At 42.6% G+C, this 20674-nt stretch overlaps 1 protein-coding gene across 4 annotated transcripts in view; it reads right to left on the bottom strand.

Annotated features, from left to right (window-relative positions):
- ACOXL (acyl-CoA oxidase like) overlaps nt 1-20674 on the bottom strand; it is a 353848-nt gene that overhangs the window by 70531 nt on the left and 262643 nt on the right. For all 4 annotated transcript variants that reach the window (XM_072770257.1, XM_072770256.1, XM_072770255.1 and 1 more), the window contains one exon: nt 5567-5654. In XM_072770257.1, the coding sequence (XP_072626358.1) occupies nt 5567-5654 (88 nt within the window). The remainder of the gene's footprint in view (nt 1-5566; nt 5655-20674) is intronic.

The raw sequence follows: 20674 nt of genomic DNA on the forward strand, positions 1-20674 counted from the left end.
AAATTCTGTTCATAATAGTCTTCTCCACAGAACAGATATTAGCCAAGAGTTAGATTTTGCTTTTTCCACGTGTCCCCTTCTTCCCAGTGCAACAGAATCCTCAGGTCATTTGTCATAAAACGATTTCATAAGTTGTCACCTCCTTCAAAGAAGGGTTAGCAGAGTCCTCTCAAGATGGCTTTCTTAGTGACACAGTCCCAAGGGGGTGATTCGGGGCCTCAGGGGCTCAGACTTCTAGCAAGGCCAGTGTGACAGCATTTCTTGGGTGAACAGTACTTGGGGTCTCTGGGTTGGGCTTATCCAAACTGCAGATTTACTTATGGGGCCATGTGGAGAAGGCAAGGATGGGTGGGTTGTAGGCGGGGGGCGGGGTGGAAAAACCCCAGCATTTTAATGACAGGAGCAACCTTTATGATGCTGAAGAACTCTTCTGTGGATTCACAGAAGCCTGGGAGCCACGCTTCATCTCACCCACCTTCCCAGAACGGGAAAGGCTAGGAATGTGGTATGATGCTGGGCAGTCTGCATCGTAGAACTTTCTCTTCCTGTGTCCATTTGCTCATGAAACCAGTGCTGCATGCTCTGCCAAGGGTTGGCATACAGCAACGCTTCAAATTCAGTCGCATTTCTTCTTCTTTTCTTTTTTGTAAGAGCCACCATCTACATTAGCCCAAAGTAGCCCTATGCTCCTACTTAAAATGGTCTCCATTTCATTGGGTGCCTCCCTCAGCAAGAGCCTCCACTCTCATCTCTGTGCCTTGGAGCAATCTTGTGCCGGCTCAGGGAAGGCGAGGTCTCACTTCCTTTTCTCCAGGTTTGTTGCCACTGCCTGGCATTCCAGACAGCCCCTCTCTGCCATCCCAGACTTTGGGCTTTAGAGACCTGGCACCTCCTGCAGAGGAGGTCATGTGCTCTGAAGTGGGGGGGGGGCCCTCAACTCCACTGAAATTTTTGCTCTCAGGAGCTAATGGGTCTAATGTTCAGCCGTGTGATCTGGACAGAGGGAACAAAGCTGGAGATGGTCCTTCTCTTCCCCAGTGTTGGGGTTGCCAAGATGCTGATGCAAATTGTGCCTGCCCATTCTTGGCTCTCTAGATGCCCTCACCTGCTTCTACCACCTACATATTTAAGGGGTGTTAGATATAGAGGAAGGCCAGCATCGGGGGCAGCAGTACCCAAAGCTCCTCCCTCCCATCTCTGACCACCTGTCAGGGTGCACTAGGACTGCTTCTAAAGATCATCCTACTCAGAGGGTCCCTATGGGGAAAAAAAGGCACACAGGTTGTCCCAGCCAACACAATACCTGTGGTACCTCTCCTCCTTCCCCACCTGCCAGACCTCCATCTCCAGCAACAGTAGCAAAACACACTGGAGAATTCTGTATTTGAATAAGATGTGTTGATTTTCAACTTTGGTTCCACCCCAGGGGGGCAGGTTTGCTCTTCAAGTGCAGAGGATTTAGGGTGTTGGGGCACTTCTGTCGTTGAGTGTAAGGCGAGTGACAAGGACCTAAATTCACACGGATTCCTGGATGAAGTTATGGCATTTTATTTTTCTGAGCTGGAATAATGAAATGCACATTCAGTGAGGTGGTAAGTATATTCCCACAGTTCCCTGGAAGATGAATGCCAAAGCTAAAATGAAATCAAGGTGAATGTAGTTTGTTTAAAGACTAGCCCCATTAACAATGGTGACAAAAAGTGCTGATCCCACGAAGAATACTGGAACAAGCACTCGCGGATAAAATACCGAAATAATGCTTTAATAACACATATGATCACATTTTTATTAACAAAGGAAGTCTTGTTTGGAAACAAATCATCCCTGAGAGAAGTCTGAAGTTAACCCTCTGATAGACAGAAAGCCACACTATTTATATATTCTAATCATAATTACAATGTGCTCTTAATGAGAACATTCTAAATTATTAGTCATGTTAGTAAGAACCAGGAAAAGGACTTCTGTAGCATAATGAGAACACTTTACAGGCTTAGAGAAGGGAAAAACCAAGAGACAGTTCTGCATGGAGCTGGAGAGTGGTAGATGTAATTTATGTAATAAAAGTGCTTAGTTTCTCTTTTTTGTTTAGGAATCGGTACACCCTTAGGGGTTCAGACAGCACTGTGCTTCAGAACTGCTCTTTCTAGGGCAAGATAAAAATGTGTATCACAGAAAAATAACAATTTATCATTGTAATGGTTACATCCCACTTCAGAAACCACTAGAGACTGCTTAACATTTTTATTTCAAACATGGCTTTCCCAAGTCTTGAGGTGACAACGGATACTGATGCCAGGAGGCATTTTTTCCATTTGTTCCTAATAAAAATGGCTAGATTCTGAGTTCATTTTCATCTGGGGTGACGTTAAGGTCTGTGCTTTCGCGGACTGATCCTTCCCTTCTCTCCTTTGTGCTCTTTCTTTGAAAGTCTCCAAAGGCAACATCTGGACCGGGTCACCGAAGACAGATGGGCTCCTTCTACTTCTTCTCCCATCCCCTGGGGACCTCTGGCAGAGGCGCAGCACGCTATTTAAATGTAATGATATGCCGACTGCATTGTCCTTGCGCACTGAGCGCTGGCGCATTCCTACCATGAGAGCCCATCCTGTGTCTGTTCAGGTCTCCTCATTACGATGGCTTTCTCTATCTCCAAACATTCCTGGGATTTCTAGATGCTGTCATTGAACTAATTCTTATTATTTTTAATCTGTCACTTTATACAGGCAAAAAGTCTTCCTCTGACACCGAAGGGGGCCAATTTCCTGAAAATGATCACTTTTGCTACTGTGGTTATTAACCGATAAGAGGCAGGGAGTCAATTTAGATTTATTTTGTGCTGCAGCGATATTAAATTTTTGATGTTTCCTGCCAGTGTTAGACTTCCTAGTCTTACAAGTTAGACTGGAACCTAACTTGCCTAATTGTTCTCTTGTTTTCACTCTTAACAAACAAGGATCTAAATGTTCCACTTCAGTAATGGCAATGAAGGTTTTCATAGAGTAGTAATTAACAGTGGTAAAAAATGTTTATTGAACCCTAACTATGGATCCAGTGCTAAGATAAGGGCTTTTGAGTATATTCTCAATAGCCCCATGAGGTAAATATCACCTTATCTCCATTTTATAAATGAAGATGAGACTAAAGCTCAGAGAGGTTGATTAATTCACTCACAGTCACACAGCAGGGTAGAGGTAAATAAAGCCTCTGCATTCAGTTAACCTGACTCTGGAGCCCAAGTTCCCAACCCTCACGCTAAACTTAATTATGCTCTCAACAGATGGGATGAGTGGTTCAAGGTGTAATGGTCAGTGTTTCCAAGGCAAAGGCGTGAGTTCAGTGATTCTTTGATGGCCCCCTTTCGAATTTAATCCCATCTCTTAATGTTTAGAAGTGTTTCACCTGGGGTTCCACATGGTTCCTGTTCATGTCCTGGGAAGGGTAATATCTGCAGCCAGTCCACAGAGGAACAGAGGGAGGAGCCCATGCATCTCTGAGTGCAAAGCCATAAATGTCTATGCAGAGTAAAGAAGGTGGCCTGGGACGTAACTGCCATCAGTAAAGGTGCCTCGTGTGCTGCTCTATATCCCAAGTATGTTTTAGCCCCATCAACAAATCAGAAAAAATAACCCACCAACAGAGAAGTGGTTTCTATAAATTCCTTAGGGAGTGAAGCTGGTGCTGAGCACACCAGGACAGTCCAGGAAGCAGAAAACCTGTGGTCTCCAGGACCCAGCCTCGGTGGCAGGCAGGCCAGCACAGACACTCAGATGCTCCTCCAAGAGTTGTCCGGACAGCCCAACCTTCTGCAACATTATGACTGTAACTAAATTCCACATGGAGATTTCCCCACAGGACGGAGCCTGTATGGATGATTTAGCAAATTGGGGTTTCATTCGTAATGAATAAACTGGCATTCTGGTTTATAGAGCTGTCACCTTTGAGTTTGATTAAGGGGAGGCAATTCCCCTGAGCTTCATATGCTGTGGATGTGCAGACCAATGAAAATTTCTGGATGCACAGATGAGGGAACGAAATCCCATGCCCCTGTGGGGAGGGAATCTTTCGCTCTTCCTCTGCCCCTCTGAGACCCACTCTGTGATCCTCCTTTCACTCCCCGGGGAGAAGGGGCAAATCAATTCAAGTCTGGGGTGCTAATGAGGCTGTGGTTATAAAAGAATGTGGTCGCTGTGTAGAAAGGCTGCTCCTTGGGTGTGATGCCCTCAGACCCCATGAGGAACCTGTGCTCCTGGCACATTCACTCGCATATTCTTATTCCTGTCCATACTCTTGAGCAATGTGTCATGAGGCTCACCAGGTCCCAAGCACTGGACCGTGCCTTGAGGGAGAAGAGAGGCCAGGCTCAGTCTACTCACCCCAATATGGCTCTTGTCAGCTCTCAGGGAGGGGCCTGGGCAGCCCCACAGTGATAAATAACATGGCTCTCTGCTCTCTTGCTACTGCCTGGTTGGGGAAGGAGGGTGGTGGCCAGGCTGTGAGGTGGGGTGGGATGTAGGCACTTCAGGGTGGCTGGCTTGACTCCTAACAGAACCCCTCCAGGAATTCCACCCCATAAGATGGTGCCCTGAGGACACACCAGGATTGGAAGCTGGGCCCCAGAGCTATGATGGGACCAAATCTGACCCTGCCTTCCCAGGGCCAGCAGTAAACTTGGTGTGATGGAAAACCCCACATGGCAAACAAGCACAGCAAAAGCCTTTTTCTTTTAAGACAACCCCCCCACTCCCCGCCATGCAGTAAGAGTATACGATGAATGAACGAATGATTCTTGATGCTACACAAAATGTTCAAGGATAATTTGTCATGTCTTGATAGATCTTACTTTGTTTTCAAAGTTTCATTTTATTTTATGTGATTTGGGTTTGTTGAGGTCAAAATGGACACTCAGGCTTTTCTCAGTGTTGGCACTCCTGACATCTAGGCAGGATAACTCTGTGCTATGGGTGCTGTCCACAGCCTGTGGGGTGTTCAGCAGCATCCCTGGCCTCTATCTTCCAGCAATCTCTGCTGGGTTGTGCCAACAAACAATGTCTCCAAACATCATTAAATGTTCCCAGGAGGGTGCAATCACCTCTGGTTGAGAGCCACAGCTTTAAAAGGCTGAACCAGTTTCTCACTAATTCGAGGATTTGGTTTAAGCAGTTAGCTGCAGTACTTGATATTCTTCGGTCAGCGATCCTATTAAAACACCCTCCCTTTATCTGTGTGTGCACCCTCTGGTTTGTTTGCTTGGGAATGGCAGTCCCTATTGGGCAGAGGGCCTCTGCTGAGAGGGCCACCACTTGCCAGCTGGCTCTTAACAAGCCAGCGCTCTTGGCAGCTGTCGGGTAGTGTTAGATGCCCTTTTCCTGGAGTTTAGCATTGGGTTTTGTGGGTGTCATTTAGTCAGTGTCCTTGGTAAGTTGGGGGTTAAGTTATTTTGGGCCTCTACATTCAACACAGGGCTCTGACTGGTATGGGGACTGTCCTTCGTCTGCAGTCTTATTCCCAGATAACTTGCAGCCCTCCTAGCTGCCCAAGTACAAACATTCAATGAGAGCCAACTGACCTCTGTGAATGTGTGCCAGAGACAAGGAGGCAACATGATGAAGACACGAGTTCCAGGCACTGAAAAAGTCCTCTTTTTTGGTCATCACCTGTCAAATCGACAGAATAAAAATAACTACTGGTGATCTCCTCAGAGAAGAGAACTCAGAAGCAAGGCAGATGACAAATGTGCACATTTTTAGTACAACCGTAAGCCTGGGTATGTTGCAAGGCTGGCCTCTACGCCCCACAGAAGCTATTTGTTAGATGAAGAAATGCCGTAAATGTACTGAGTCCAGTTCACATGTTTATGGCGATTCCCCGCCCATATCAAACACGGCCACTGCCAGCTGCCAATTCTTGAGATGTAACAGGCATTCAGGAAACAATGTGAAGGGGAGAGTGCAGCGACAGATAAAGTGACACTGTGTTAATTGGGCCACTCACCGCCTGAAGATCTGTGAATACCAGAACTAACTCCATAACTCTAATCTGCAGCAAAACTAACCTGCCCTCACTCCCCTCGCCCTTCCATCGTAGGCAGGTACATCATCTTCAAGCTGTTTCTTAAATGCCTGCGAGGTCTTCAGAACTGGCTTCCGGCAGTGGCCACGTCTGATGTGCGTGAGGGGCTCACACCAGCACGCGCAGTTCGCTCACAGCAACGCCACGTTATCCATCCATCTGACGGGTCCCCTTAGCAGGTCTACTCTGTGTAAGATGGTCTTTCAATCACTCTAATGAAGGGAGTTGTTTTGCTGCATTTTTTTTTTTTTTTTTTTTTGTTAGTTGGCCAGAAGTGAGGCACTATATCTGGGAGAAGATAAGAATGAAGAAAATGCACAAAGAGAAAGACGCCAAATCACGAAGCTGGCAGTTAGTCATTTAGGTGGAGCTAAGGGCAGATTTTTATCTGACCAGAGAGAGTGTTAAATTTGTCACTTCTGACTTTTCTGCTTCTTCTTGCCTTTTTTTGTTTTGTTTTGTTTTGTTTCAAAAACCTAACAGTTTGATATTTAAATTTTCAGCACTTTGGCCAAAGAAATAACACTCAGAAAGTTGGATTCTGTGCATCTGCTTCCCATTTGTTTTAAATTCACACACCGGGCTCTATGGTTGGAAAGTAACCTGCCTCCTGCAGCCCCATAGCTCCTGCAGAGCCTGGAGGACTGGCTTTGTCAAAGTCCTCCTACAACAGAGTGCTTTGTGTTGCAGTGGAAAAACAGCACTGCGGAAAGCCTCTACTCATGTATAATTTAGCATGATTACCTGGGGCAGCAGGCACAGTTTGGAGGACCATGTCACACATGTCTTGGAGTCCCCACCTAATTGGGGCATCTCATGACAGTCAAGGGAGAGGATGACATCTGTATTGCTCCCTGAATCAATATCCCTCTGTACTGGTATTGAAATGACAGCTGAAAAGGTGTGGGAGAGAATGCCATTCCCAAGGAACAGGCTATAGAACATCTTTGGCAGAGGTGAGGACAAGACCTGGCCAAACACTCCTGTCTCAAAGCTCTACCCACCACACTGTAGATGAAAACGCTGGGAAATCCATGCTGGAGCCTGGTGGACAGGCTCTCCTAAACATGTGTAGGCTGCCCTCCACCATTGTATGGGAAGGAGAGTGGAAGGGTAAGATATTGTGCAGATGTGTCCAAACAGAACTGAGGGCACTCTTAAATTTTTAAAAAACTGAGCATATACAGTGGAGTCTTTTACTGGACAGATCTAGAGAGAACCAGCAACAGACAATTGGCTGGACAAGGTAGACCCTGTATGAGGATGGGACTTCAGATGAGAAAATGCTAGAGGACCCTTTACAAAACTTGCTATAACCCTCAAAAAGTATAAGACAGGGGATCCCTGGGTGGCTCAGTGGTTCAGCACCTGCCTTTGACCCAGGGCATGATCCTGGAGTCCCGGGATCGAGTCCCACATCGGGCTCCCTGCATGGAGCCTGTTTCTCCCTCTGCCTGTGTCTCTGCCTCTCTCCACCCCCTCCCTCTGTGTGTGTGTGTGTGTGTGTCTATCATGAATAAATAAATAAAATCTTTTTTTTTTTCAAAAAGTATAAGACAAAAAAAAAAAAAGGCCATTTCAAGTTTTCAAGTTAAGGAGAAAGGTCCTTGAAGGCCTGCCAACCTGCTCCTAAGTGCTTTTCCTTATATGTCAGCATCACAGTGCTGCAGCAGAACCCACATGGGCAGGTTGTAAGTAACCTTATCCCTGCTGGCAACTGTCCCCTTGCACCCCACTCCAGATAGGAAGGCTGGCATGACTCACCCTCCAGTGAAGGATGGGACCCATGACTTGGAACATGTTGAGAGAAAGGCAGATGCCCAGGAAAGTGACAGACTGACTGAGAATTGGCAAGAAATAATAGACTGAAGTCAATTGGGAGCTGCACAGTGGTCCACACAGCCAGGTGGGGCAGCCCGGAACAGTGTGTGGGCTCACTATAAAGTGATCAAAACAAGCAGATCAGAAGGTCAAACTCTGGTTCAACCTTTAGGTGCAGACTCAATGTGAACTCTGGAGTGTCAATGCCCACAATTGTAACCCAGCTGATAATTGCCTATGCGATGTACAATATTTTTAAATGTTATTATTGCACCAACAATATCCAAAATCAAGTATCTAACTCTCCTTACAAAACCTTAATAGGAGGTTTCCGGAGATTCTGGATTTCTTTGAAATGGATGGCTGTTCTTTCCTTCAAGAAGTAAACCTGCTACTGAAAAGTTGTGTGACTTAGCCTTATGCAAACTAAAGCCTTCTTAAATGCACCAGACAACAGACACTGTTTTAAGCTCTTAATTGCATTTGCTCATTGAGTCTTCAGAAGCCCTTGAGGTAGGAATTGCTGATATCTTTTGATATCTTCATTTTGCAGGTGGAAAACTGACACAAGTTGAGGAATTTGCCCCAGGTTGCAGAGCTGGATTGGGACCAGGCGCCGAGGCTTCTGAGCCCATGTTTCTAACCACAGGCTACACTGCCTCCCAATGGACTAATGGGGAGTTGGTTCCCTGGCAACACCTGTCCCCCCCAAATGCAGTTTATAAAGATGCATTGTCACACACGGTCATGTGTAACGTGAACCATATTCCGCACTTAAAACCTCTAATGGAAATGAATGCTTATTTCCTAATAAATCATCACACAATTAAAACAGGGCTGAGACCATAAAGAAACCCATTAGCCTCCCTTTTGATGGATGCCCATGTCCATTCTCCCTTCTTTTCTAGAAATACTCCCAATAGCTTTGGGCAGCAATATATCCAATTAAAAATACTTATCTCCCTACAGAGGATCTACCAAAAAACCTCAGCTAACATCACACTTAATAGTAAAGACTGAGTGCTTTCCTCTCTATGATTGGGAGGATGAGGATGTTTGTCATCACTTCTACTTGTTGTTCTGAAGATTCCAGCCAGGACAATAAGGCAAGAAAAATAAATTAAAGGTGTGAGATTGGAAAGGAATAAGTAAAATTGGCTTCATCCAAAAAAACATATGATTTTCTATGTAAAAAATCCTAAGGAATGTATCACAAACCTACTAAACCTAATTAACAAATTAAGCAGCAAACTCACAGGATGCAAGATTTTGAAAAAAAAAATCGATTGAATTTCTATATTCTAGTAATAAACAATTTGGACCTGAAATAAAAATACCATTGTAATAGCATCAAAACTATGAAATACTCACAGATACATTGTACACAGCACACGCAATATCTGTACACAGAAAGGAAAAAACATCACAGAAAGAAATTGAAAAGGAGCACACAAATGAAGAGAGAGCTCTACTGTGCTCATGGGCCAGAAAACTCTACATTGCTAAGATGTCATTTCTCACATTGATCTATAGAGTAACACAATGCCAAGCAAAATCCCAGCAGACTTTTGTGTGTGTAGAACTTGACAAACTGATTGCAAATCTTATATGCAGATGCAGAGGACCTAGGATAATCAAAACCATTTTGAAAAAGAAACAAGTTGGAAGATTCACACTAACTTATTTCAAGACTTGGTATAAAGCTATAGTAAACACAATGGTATGGTATTGGAATAAGAATAGAAATATAGATGAATGGGGAAAAAAGAGAGTCCAGAAAAAGAGCCATGCATGCATGGCCAACTGATTTTCAACAAAGGTACCAATGTAATTGAATGGGGGGAAAAAGTCTTTTCAACAGCACTAGAACATCTGAACATCCACATACAAAAGCAAACAAATAAATAAATGAACCTCAACCCTTACTTCATACCACATTAAAAAGTTAACTTGAAGTGGATCACAAACTTAAATGTAAGAGCTAAATCTAAAATAAAATCCTAGAAGAAACCATGGGAGAACATCTTAATGACAATGAGATAGGCAAAGATTTTGTGAGATAAGACACAAAAAGGTTGAATTTCATCAAAATTAAAATTCTACTCTTTAAAGACATTGTTAAGGAAATGCAAAGACAATGGATTAGGAGAAAATATTTGAAAAATCGTGTATAGTAATAAGTATGTCTAGACAGAATTTACAAAGACAGCTTACAACTCAATAATAGTAAAAAAATAAAATCCACTTTAACAAATAGGCAAAAAGTTTGAACAGACACTTCACTGAAGAAGACAAATGAATGGCAAATAAACACATGAAATAGATTTGAGAAATGCTAATTAACACCACGATGAGAAACCACTACACATCCACTAGCATGGCTGAAATGAGTAAGACTGACAATATGAAATATTGGTGAGGATGTGGGGCGATTAGAACTCATTGTGGGTGGGAATGGTAAAATGGCAAAATGGTTCAGCCACTTTGGAGGGCAGTCTGGTGGTTTCTTATAAATAAACACATCATACCATAGAACCCAGCCATTCCACTCTTAGACATTTACACACGATAAATAAAAATATATGTCTATGCAAAGATTTGTATGAGAATGTTCATAGGAACTTCATTCATAATAGCTCAACGAGAATCAATCCTATATCCACCAATTGGATAAAGCAATTATAGTACATCCAGGCAAAGGAAAACTCCTATGTAATAAAAAGGAACAAATTAATAAAACAACCCAACAACTTGGATAGATCTCAAATGTAAAAGACGATATACTATGCTATTCCATTTATATTAAGTTATTTAAAAGGGCAATCCTATTTGAGAAGAAAAATCTGTGATTTCCAGGAGTCAGAGCAGGGGGAGGGTTTGACTGCAAAGGAGCATAAAGGAACTTTTTGGGGTGATGGAAATGTTCTATATCTAGACTGTGCTGGTGACTATAGGACTATATGCATTTTTCAAAACTCATTAATTCTACACTTAAAATTGGTCAATTTTAATATATATTGATTATATACACATAAAATAAAATTGATTTTAAAAAATGCTCACCTCTCCAGACTCCCTTACAGGTAGAGTTAGATGTGTAGCCCCCATGGCCAAGGAGCATTGGGAGAAATCTACCGGGTAGTGCTTCTATGAAAGCTATTGGGTTTCCCAATTTAAAAAAAAAAAAATACAGTCTGAGCTAGCCTTTTCATCTTTGTCGTCCTATTTCTTTGCTTGGAACTTACCTAGCTTGTGAGCATAGGAACAGGTAAAGTCACACTAAGGAGTTACATTAAGGTTGCTGTAATACACGACCACAATCCTGGTGATGTAACACAACAGAAATGTATATTTTCACAGTTATACTTTCACAGTTCTAAAGGCTAGAAGTCAGAATCAAGGTGTCAGCAGGGCGATGCTCCTGCCACAGGCTTCTCTGCCTCTTTAGGGGTGTCCTCACAGAGTTAATGTCCAGGTCAGGAAGGGCCACTCCCCACCTGCTCAGCCTACATCCCTGCCTTCCTGTTGCTCCTCCTACCTGATATTCTGTTTTGTCTTTCAGGAGTGGGCTGGGGGTTTAGAGGGACATTTATATATTTTTCTGCCTTCTTATATTTCTTATGTTGTCCTTTGCTTTCTCTTTTCTTTTTTTTTTTTTTCAGGGGCAGGGAGGGGCAGATGGAGAGAGAGAATCTAAAGCAGACTCCACACCTACCACAGAGCCTGACACGGGGCTCGATCTCACCACCTGAGATTGTGACCTGAGCCAAAACCAAGAGTTGGATGCTCAACCGACTGAGCCATCCAGGTGCTCCTTTATGTCTTTATTTTTATTTTTATATCTTTCTTTTTTTAAAAAAGATTTTATTTATTCATGAGAATACACAGAGAGGAGACAGAGAGATAGAGGCAGAGACAGAGGCAGAGGGAGAAGCAGGCTCCATGCAGGGAGCCCGACGTGGGACTCAATCCTGGGTCTCCAGGATCAGGCCCTGGGCTGAAGGCAGGCGCTAAACCACTGAGCCACCCAGGCTGCCCATATCTTTCTTGTTAAAAATCTTTGTATAGTTCCCCCCTCTCTCTTTCTCTCTCGTTCTTCTTTCTGCCTCTGTTTCAAGCCTTACTCAACCACTTTCACCCTTTAATATTTTAAATTTTTCTGATGTTCCATATTTTCTATTTTTCTAGTGTTTTTATTTTTTTGGGCTTTTCCTGCCCTTTTACAGTTTTCCTTTCTGTTATTTGGTCTCCCTCGCTGCCCTTTCACCCCAGGAAAAAAAGATTGTTCTATCTTTTTTCCTGGGCTAAATGCACTGCTTCCCCTTTCTTACATGTTTGCACACCAAATTCATTCTCCCTTTTCTCTTTAGAACTTTTTCCCGGTTTAACTTGGTTTCCTCTGATTGGCTTTGGGAAGGAGACCCCTCTCCACCCCACCCTAGCCATTCAAGAAGCTGAATTCTGCCTTCTCCAAAAGCGCCCAGCCTCTTCCTGCATCCATGGCCAGGTGTCGGTCAGTTCCCTACTAGTGCCTCACAGAAAGCAGGGTGTTGAGTCCGGCAGCCCACTGGCAGCTTTCTGAACTGGGAGTAGATTCTTTGCACCTGTCTTTTGAACCTGAGTTGCAATTCCAGGACAGCCAGAGAAACCTATCTTACTAACATCCTCCCACATCCTGGGTAGCAAAGACGTCACCCCACGTGGCCCTCATTGTTCACACAGGGGCTTTCCCTACAGACAGCTGCTCTCTTTCCCCAATGGTGCTGGGTTCAGGTTCTCAATAAACATACATTCGAAGACATATGTATATGCACGCGTGCACACACACCCCACAGCTCCTCTCTACCTTGAACTACATCCAGTCCCAGGACACACTCCCTCTCTTGCTTCATATATTTTCACATGTACTTCTCTCCATCTGCCCTCTGCCCTATCTGACTGCCTCCTCCTGACTCAGGAAGCCTCCTGATAGCACCTCCTCCTGTATGTGGTCTGGGCCCCCGCCAAGCAGCACATCCATCCATGGAAGCCCCTTCCTTCCCACGCTGTGGTGTAAGCGGGGCTCTGACCAGGGCAGGACTGCGACCAGCCCAGCACCCATCACAGTGGTCAGGGCCAATGACCACATCAGGGAGCCCCTTCACACAGATGGGTAGTCAGGGTAGATGTGGACATGGAGGGAGGGAATGGAAAAGAAACTAGATTCAGAGGGCAGAGAAATTGCAAGAATTCAATAGAGTGGGATCTATGCAAAAACAGGATACAAGGCTCCTGGTCAGCACCCTGCTGCTCTGCAGTTACGGTGTCTGTTGGGTTTTCTGGGGCCTGCCAGGGTCTTTGCAACCCCTTCTCTCACCTGCAATGTCCTCCAAGCTCTGGTCTTGGGCCTGGCAATATGAACAAACCCCAAAGAGACTCCAAAGATGGAGCACATTCTTAGTGAAGACCTGTTTTTGTCACACACACAAGAGTTCCAGGAGCAGGAGGCCACACATGTTTGATCTGACCTGTTGCTAAATCTTTTCACTGCTAAGGCTTAACTAAAATTGTCAGAACATGAAATCAATAGGGTCTTGGCAAAGAGCTCCCATAATTGAATATATTACTTCCTAATTTCTCCTCCTTTTTCCTTTTTGGGTTAAATTAAGAGTCTGCTTCTCATTACTTTACTTTTCAGAATAGAAAATGATTGTTGGATGATACCTTCTCTTTGGTCATTCAGCATGCATTTGAACTCTATGCTCCTGAAATCGATCTTGGTAATTTCCAACAACAGATACATAAATAAACAAACGTTTGATACCTTCTTCCTTTCTTAACCACTTCCTTATTTTAAAAGTTCCTTCTAACAGTTCTGGTGGATGGAGGAATAGAAGGGGGAAATCAGGGGGCCTTAAATAGATTTTACAGGCACCAAAGCATGCATTTGGAGTACGATCAGCTAGAAAGATCTTGTTTCAATAATATAATCTTCACATTTAGCCGAAGACTGTGTTATGGAACCTGACTTCCCTTAGTGACTGCTTAAAGCTGACAGAAGGCAGAACAATGTACATTTAATATGTGAAAGACATGAGGCTTCAAGATCTTTGTTTCCTGAATCTCTGCAGCAGCTCACCTGGTGCTTCACCTGTGAGACAGCTGCAGGAAGCATTCTCGGGGCTCCGAGTAGAAGACAAGGGGTACACAGAGCACACAGAAGGCCCACCTCATGGGGGATTTGGAGAGCACAGAACCCACTGCAGTTTGGAACTCCTTGGAGCTCCATGCTTCCTTCTCCAGTAACAGCATCTTATCCTCCTGGTGCACAAGCTGGAGCCCTGGGATGGGGTTTTCTTCCCCATCAACTATCCCAAGTTTCACTGACCACCCTTCATGCTCACTGTCACCACTCCACTGCTCAGGCTGTGTCTTATGTCTTCTGGGATGATGGGTACTGTGGCCTTCTAAAGGGTCACCCTCACAGCACTGACTCCAGAATGATCTTCCTGACACCAATGTGCTCAGGCACAGTCTCGTCACCTGCAGGGAGGGTAGAGGGTTCTCGGGCCTGCAAGCAGGGTACACAAGGATCATTGTAGTGAGGGCCTACTGGCCACCACAGTCACTCTCTGGCTAGCTTTTCTAGCCCAGGACCCAGGATGTAGATTGGCTTGAGGCTCAGCCTGAACATACCAGTTGCTCACTCACATCCCATACATTGCCTGGAAGGTCCTGACCACCTCTGCCTGGGGATGGTGTGATAGGGCAAGCTCTGTTGTTTACCATGCAAGACTCAGCTTAGGGACATTCCATTCTGTGGGCTACCCTTACCTACAGAATGTGGTAGCCCTCCCTCTGCTCCAGACCCCTCTCGGTGCACTTCCCCTTGACCCATACTCCTGCCACCACTCTTCTTCCCAGGCTGAGTCTGTGGAGGACAGCCATCACGCCTCTCATCTCTACGGCCCCAGACTCACAGAGTGATTGGTGTACCAGGTCACCAGGGAGCAACAACTTTTGAACGAAGGAACGAGGGGCACCTAGATGGCTAGGTAGTTGACCAACTGCCTCTGGCTCAGGTCATGATCCCGAAATCCTGGGATTGAGTCCCACATCAGGTTCCCTGCAGAGAGCCTGCTTATCCCTCTGCCTATGTCTCTGCCTGTCTCTGTGTGTCTCTCATGAATAAATTAAAAAATCTAAAAAAAAAAAATAAACAAGTAACTATTCAGTAAAAATAAAAATCTTCACAGGTCATCTCTCTTTTTCTCCAACTGTTTATTTAAATACATATCTGAAGTTCCAAGGAAGTGTTTTTATTTCACTGTCAGTAAGAAGCTTTTATTTTTAGCTAACCTTTTAGGATTCCTGAAACAGCACACTTTTCAGAATGTTGAGACAACATTTGGTGTTTGGGAGGGAGAGGGATTTAAGGTACTTGTGAGAAAGAGGTGAATTAACACTGGAAATTAACAACAACAAAACAGTGTGTTCCAACAGCCTGAGGTGCTGCCCAGCAAGAAAGGAAGGGCAATGGGTCACCAAGAGCTGCCACATGAAATTATAGGTCAATAACTGATGATCAAGCCAAGAAGCTGACACGTGGATGGGCTAGACTTAGCACTGCCTCAGTGGAGAGGCCAGACTGGGAGATGTTTTAGTTCTTTAAAGGACATATCTGACTGCTTCCTTTACATTCTTAGGATACCACATGAAATGGTGTCCTAATGTCACATACCACCTGTGTGCTTGGTCCCTAGTGCCTCAACCTGATGAAGGCCCTTATAGTCTGACAACTTTACCACTTCTTTTTTCTTGCAATTAAGTTGTTGGCTGTATGGCAAAGCACTGGGCCTTAGGCTACCATTCATCACAGTAGGAACTTAACAAATGTCCTTGATCCCAGATAACCATGAGGATCCACCTACTGGCCTTTTGGAAAGGCAGAATGAAATAGAATAATAGGTTCATTCCTATTTACCCCAATTCTATAGTCTCCAGCAGCACTGAGCTTCTGGATAAATCTACTTCTTAATCACAGAGAACCTCAAGAAACTGTTGTTCAAGCCCAAAACTAACATCGTACTCAACAGTGAAATGTTGAAAGTTTTAGGTCAGGAACAAGGCTAGTGCTAACTCTAATCATTTCTATTGAACATAATACTAGTAATCCTAACCAGAACAATTAGGCAAGAAAAAGAAATGAAAAGCATCTAAATTAGAAAACAAGAAGTAAAATTATCTCTATTTGCAGATATTATGATCTCATATATAGAAAATCCTAAAGACTCCACCAAAAAAACCCATTAGAATAATGAATTCAGTAAAATTGAAGGATACAAAATCAAAGTGTTACAGAAATCAGTTGTATTTCTATACACTAACAACATAATATCTGGGAAATAAATCATACAATCCCTTTTACAGTAGCATCAAATAAACAATAAAATACTCGGGAATAAATCTAACCAAAGAGGTGAAGGATCTGTACACCTAAAACTATATGACACTGATGAAAGAAATTGAAGACACAAATAAATGGAAAGAAGGTGATCTCATATATCCATGGATCAGAAGAATTAACATTGTTTACATGTCTATACTACCCAGAGCCATCTAGATTCAATGCAGTGCCTATGAACATTCTAATGGCATTTGCCCCAGAAAATAGAAAAAACAGTCCTAAAATTCATGTGGAACTACAAAGACCCTGAATAATCAGTGATACTGAGAAAGAAACTAAAGATAAGACATTTCCTGATTCCAAACAAAGCCATAGTAATCAAAACAGCATGGTACTGTTATAAAAAAGGACATATAGACCAATGAAACAGAATTAAGAGACTGGATAACACCCCTCCCACCATCATATACAGTCAACTAATATTTGACCAGGAGCCAAGAATATTTGGTGGGAAAGGGATACTTTTTTCGGTAACTGGTGCTGGGAAAACTGGGTAACCACATGCAGAAGAATGATATCGGGCCCTTATCCTAGACTTCTCACAAAATTAATATGAAATGGATTAAAGAATCAAATATAAGACCTGAAAACATAAAACTACTAGAAGAAGACATAGGTAAAAAGCTCCTTGACATTAGTCTTGGTAATGATTTTTTGGATATGACACCAAAAACACAGGCAACAAAACCAAAAATAAACAAATAGAACTACATTAAATTAAAAGCTTCTGCACAGGAAAAAAAAAACCCACAACAACCAATAAAATGAACAGGCAGTCTATGGAATATTTGCAAACCATCTGTGTGATAAAGGGTTAATATCCAAAACATATAAGGAACACATACAACTTAATAGTAAAAATGTTTGGCTGCAACAAATAAAGCTGCTACCTATGTATATACAAAAAAAATAGTAAAAGAAAAAAGAAAGAAGGAAAGAAGGAAAGAAGAAAGAAAGAAAGAAAGAAAGAAAGAAAGAAAGAAAGAAAGAAAGAAAGAAAGAAAGAAAGAAAGGAAGGAGAAAATTCTGTCTATTTAAAAATAAGCAGAGGACCTGAATAGACATTTTCCCAAAGAAGACATATCATACTGATGGGCAACAGACACATGAAAAGATATTCAGTATCACTAATCATCAAGGAAATGCAAATCAAAACTACAATGAGCTATCTCCTCACACCTGTCAGAATGGCTATTATCAAAAAGACAAAAGATAACAAGTGTTGGCAAGAAAAGGAAATCATCATGCATTGTTGGTGGGAATGTATATCAGTATAGCTACTATGGAAAACAGTATGGAGGGTTTTTAAAAAACTTAAAATCCAACTACTATATCATTCAGCAATCCCACTTCTGGAATGTATCTTAAAGAAATGAAATTGCTATCTTGAAGAGATCTCTGAACTCCTATGTTCACTGCAGTATTATTCATACTAACCAAGGTATAGAAGCAACCTAAGCATGTATCTATGGAAGAATGGACAAAGATGTGTATATCTAGACAACAGAATATTATTCAGTCATGAAAAAGAAGGAAATCCTGCCATTTGCAACAACATGGGTGAACCTTGTGGGTTAAGTAAAATAAGTCAGACATAGAAAGACAAATACTAGGGATGCCTGGGTGGCTCAGTCAGTTAAATGTCTGCCTTCAGTTCAGGTCATGATTCTGGGATCCTGGGATCAAACCCCACATCAGGCCCTCTGCTCGGTGTGAGTCTGCTTCTCCCTCTTCCTCTCCTGTGATCTCTCTTTCTCTTGATCACTCTCAAATAAATTTAAAAAATCTTTAAGAGAAAAAAAGATAAAAACTGTACAGACTTTATATGTGGACTATAGAAAAGCTGAATTCACAGAAACAGAGTAGATGGTGAATACCGGGGGTTAGGGTGAAGGAAATGGGTGACAATGGTCATAGGGTACCACCACTTTCAGTTATAAGATGAAAAAATTCTGGAGATCTAATATATAGCACAGTGACTATAGTTAACAATACTGTATTACATGCTGAAAAGTTGCTAAAGGACCGGATCTTAAATGTCTCATATCCCCTGCCCCTCACAAAAGTAATAATTTCATGATATATACGTATATCAAATCATCACATTATATATCTTAAACTTACACGATGTCACATAGAGCTAGAAAAAAACCAATATAGACAAAAGTGAAAAACTGCTGTTCAGTATTCAGCCACTTACACCATGTCAAATTCACTATTAATCAACGTGCCATACATTGGAAAAATACCATTTCTATGCTATGCTCTTCAAACATGAGCCCAGAGTTTGGCACATATCTGCATAGATCTGACTTCTCTGAACGCAAGTTCTCTGGGTCACGTGCCCAACTGTCCATGACTGGGCCTTCCACCTTAGCCAGCACCCTGCCTGTGTCTTGTGGCCCAGTCTCCCAGACATCAAGATCTCTGAATAGAAAGTTTAGAACTTTATGATGAATCTGCTTGCCTTCAGAGCCAGCTCTCGACAGCTCACCTTTTGCCAGACCCCTATGATCCTGGCCACTGGCCTAGATCAAAACCCATCATCTGTCACCATCCTCTCCAGATTCCATGCTGGTGGCTAGCCTGGGCACCTACCCCTGTGTTTTGGTATGACACTGAAAGGTGTCTAGCACAAAATGGACACTTGGTAATTGTCGTTGTCAGTAGCCATTTCTTCTTTCCCTCAATTAGTATACCAGGATTCAGCAGCTGAGGCCTCCTGTTAAACTACTAAGTTTCCAGCTTCATATATGAAAAGATGATGAAGTGCCTATAACATAAACAGTCTGTCTAAATGCTGTGAGGCACTATTTAAGTTATATCTTTAAATACTTTAATTGAGGTAGAAAATGCATACAGTCAGATGTACCACATGCATAAATCTTAAGTTTACAGCTTGATGATTTTTAACTTGTGTATACACCCATATAACCACCCGGACAAAGATATAGAAATTTCCCGCATCCCACTTTGTACTCCCTCCCAGTCAATACCATACTCTCCCACTCTGATCCCCATATCACCATCAACTAATTTTGCCCCTTATTAAATGAATATCATATGTATGGAGTCATATATTATGAACTCCTTCATGTCAGGCCTCTTTCACTAAACATAACATCTATAAATTCACTCATGCTGTCGCATGTTAACGATGGTTTATCTCTTTTTTACTGTTGAGTAAGATTCCATTGTATGAATATATCACAACTAGTTTATCCAGTTGTCGTGTTGATGAACATCTGGGTTGTTTCCAGTTTGGGGTTATTACTGATAAAGCTGCTGTAAACATTCTTGCATAAATCTTTTTGTGAGCATTCTTTCATCTCTCTTGGGTAAATACCTAGGGAGGGAATTGCTGGCCATAAGGTAGCAACTTGTGTTTTCTGTCACTGGGCTTTTTACACTACCAACAGCAATGCACTTTCTCTTTGTTCCACACTGTCACCAGGATCGAGTGTCATCAACCGGCTCTAGTTCAACCCATTTCAGTGGGTGCATCGTGGTATTTCACTGTGGTTTTAATTTCTATTTCCCTGATGACTAATATGGTTAAGCAAGGTTTCATGGGCTCATTACCATTCTTTTATCTTCTTTTGTGAAGTGTCTTTTCAAGTCTTCTGTGCAAATTTTTTTTTTTTTGGATTGTGTCTTTTTATCATTGAGTTGTAGTTTTTCATATATCTTGGATAAAAGTTTTTTGTCACGTACATGTATTGCGAATAATTTCTCCAATGTTAAGATTTGCCTTTTGTTTTCTTACACATTTTTAATTTAAAATTTTTTTTTATTTATGATAGTCACAGAGAGAGAGAGAGAGAGAGAGAGGCAGAGACACAGGCAGAGGGAGAAGCAGGCTCCATGCAGGGAGCCCGACGTGGGATTCGATCCCAGGTCTCCAGGATCGCACCCTGGGCCAAAGGCAGGCGCTAAACCGCTGCGCAACCCAGAGATCCCCAAATTTTTAATTTTGAAAAAAGTTCAATCAATCAATATTTAATTTAATGGTCAGCCCTTCTTACCTCCTTTTTAAGAAATGTGGGTTTACTCCAATTCCACAGAAATATCCTCCTATGTTTTTCCCTTTTGCAAGTTTTAGAGTTTGCACTTCCACCTAGAGTCTATCAATCTCTAATTTTTGTGCCTTATATAGGGGGTAAGTCAAGGCTCATTTTTACCCCCATTTTTACTAGATATTTAGTTTCCTTTTAGATGTATAGTTTCCTGTACGATTTGTTCAAAAGATTACATTTTCGTCATTTAATTTTCTTTGTACCCTTGTCAAAATCAATGTCTGGACTCTCCAGTGTTTCATTGATCTGTTTGTTTATCCTG

Source organism: Canis lupus, chromosome 12 (assembly GCF_048164855.1).
Source record: "Canis lupus baileyi chromosome 12, mCanLup2.hap1, whole genome shotgun sequence".
In the NCBI taxonomy this organism is placed as follows: Eukaryota; Metazoa; Chordata; class Mammalia; order Carnivora; family Canidae; genus Canis; species Canis lupus.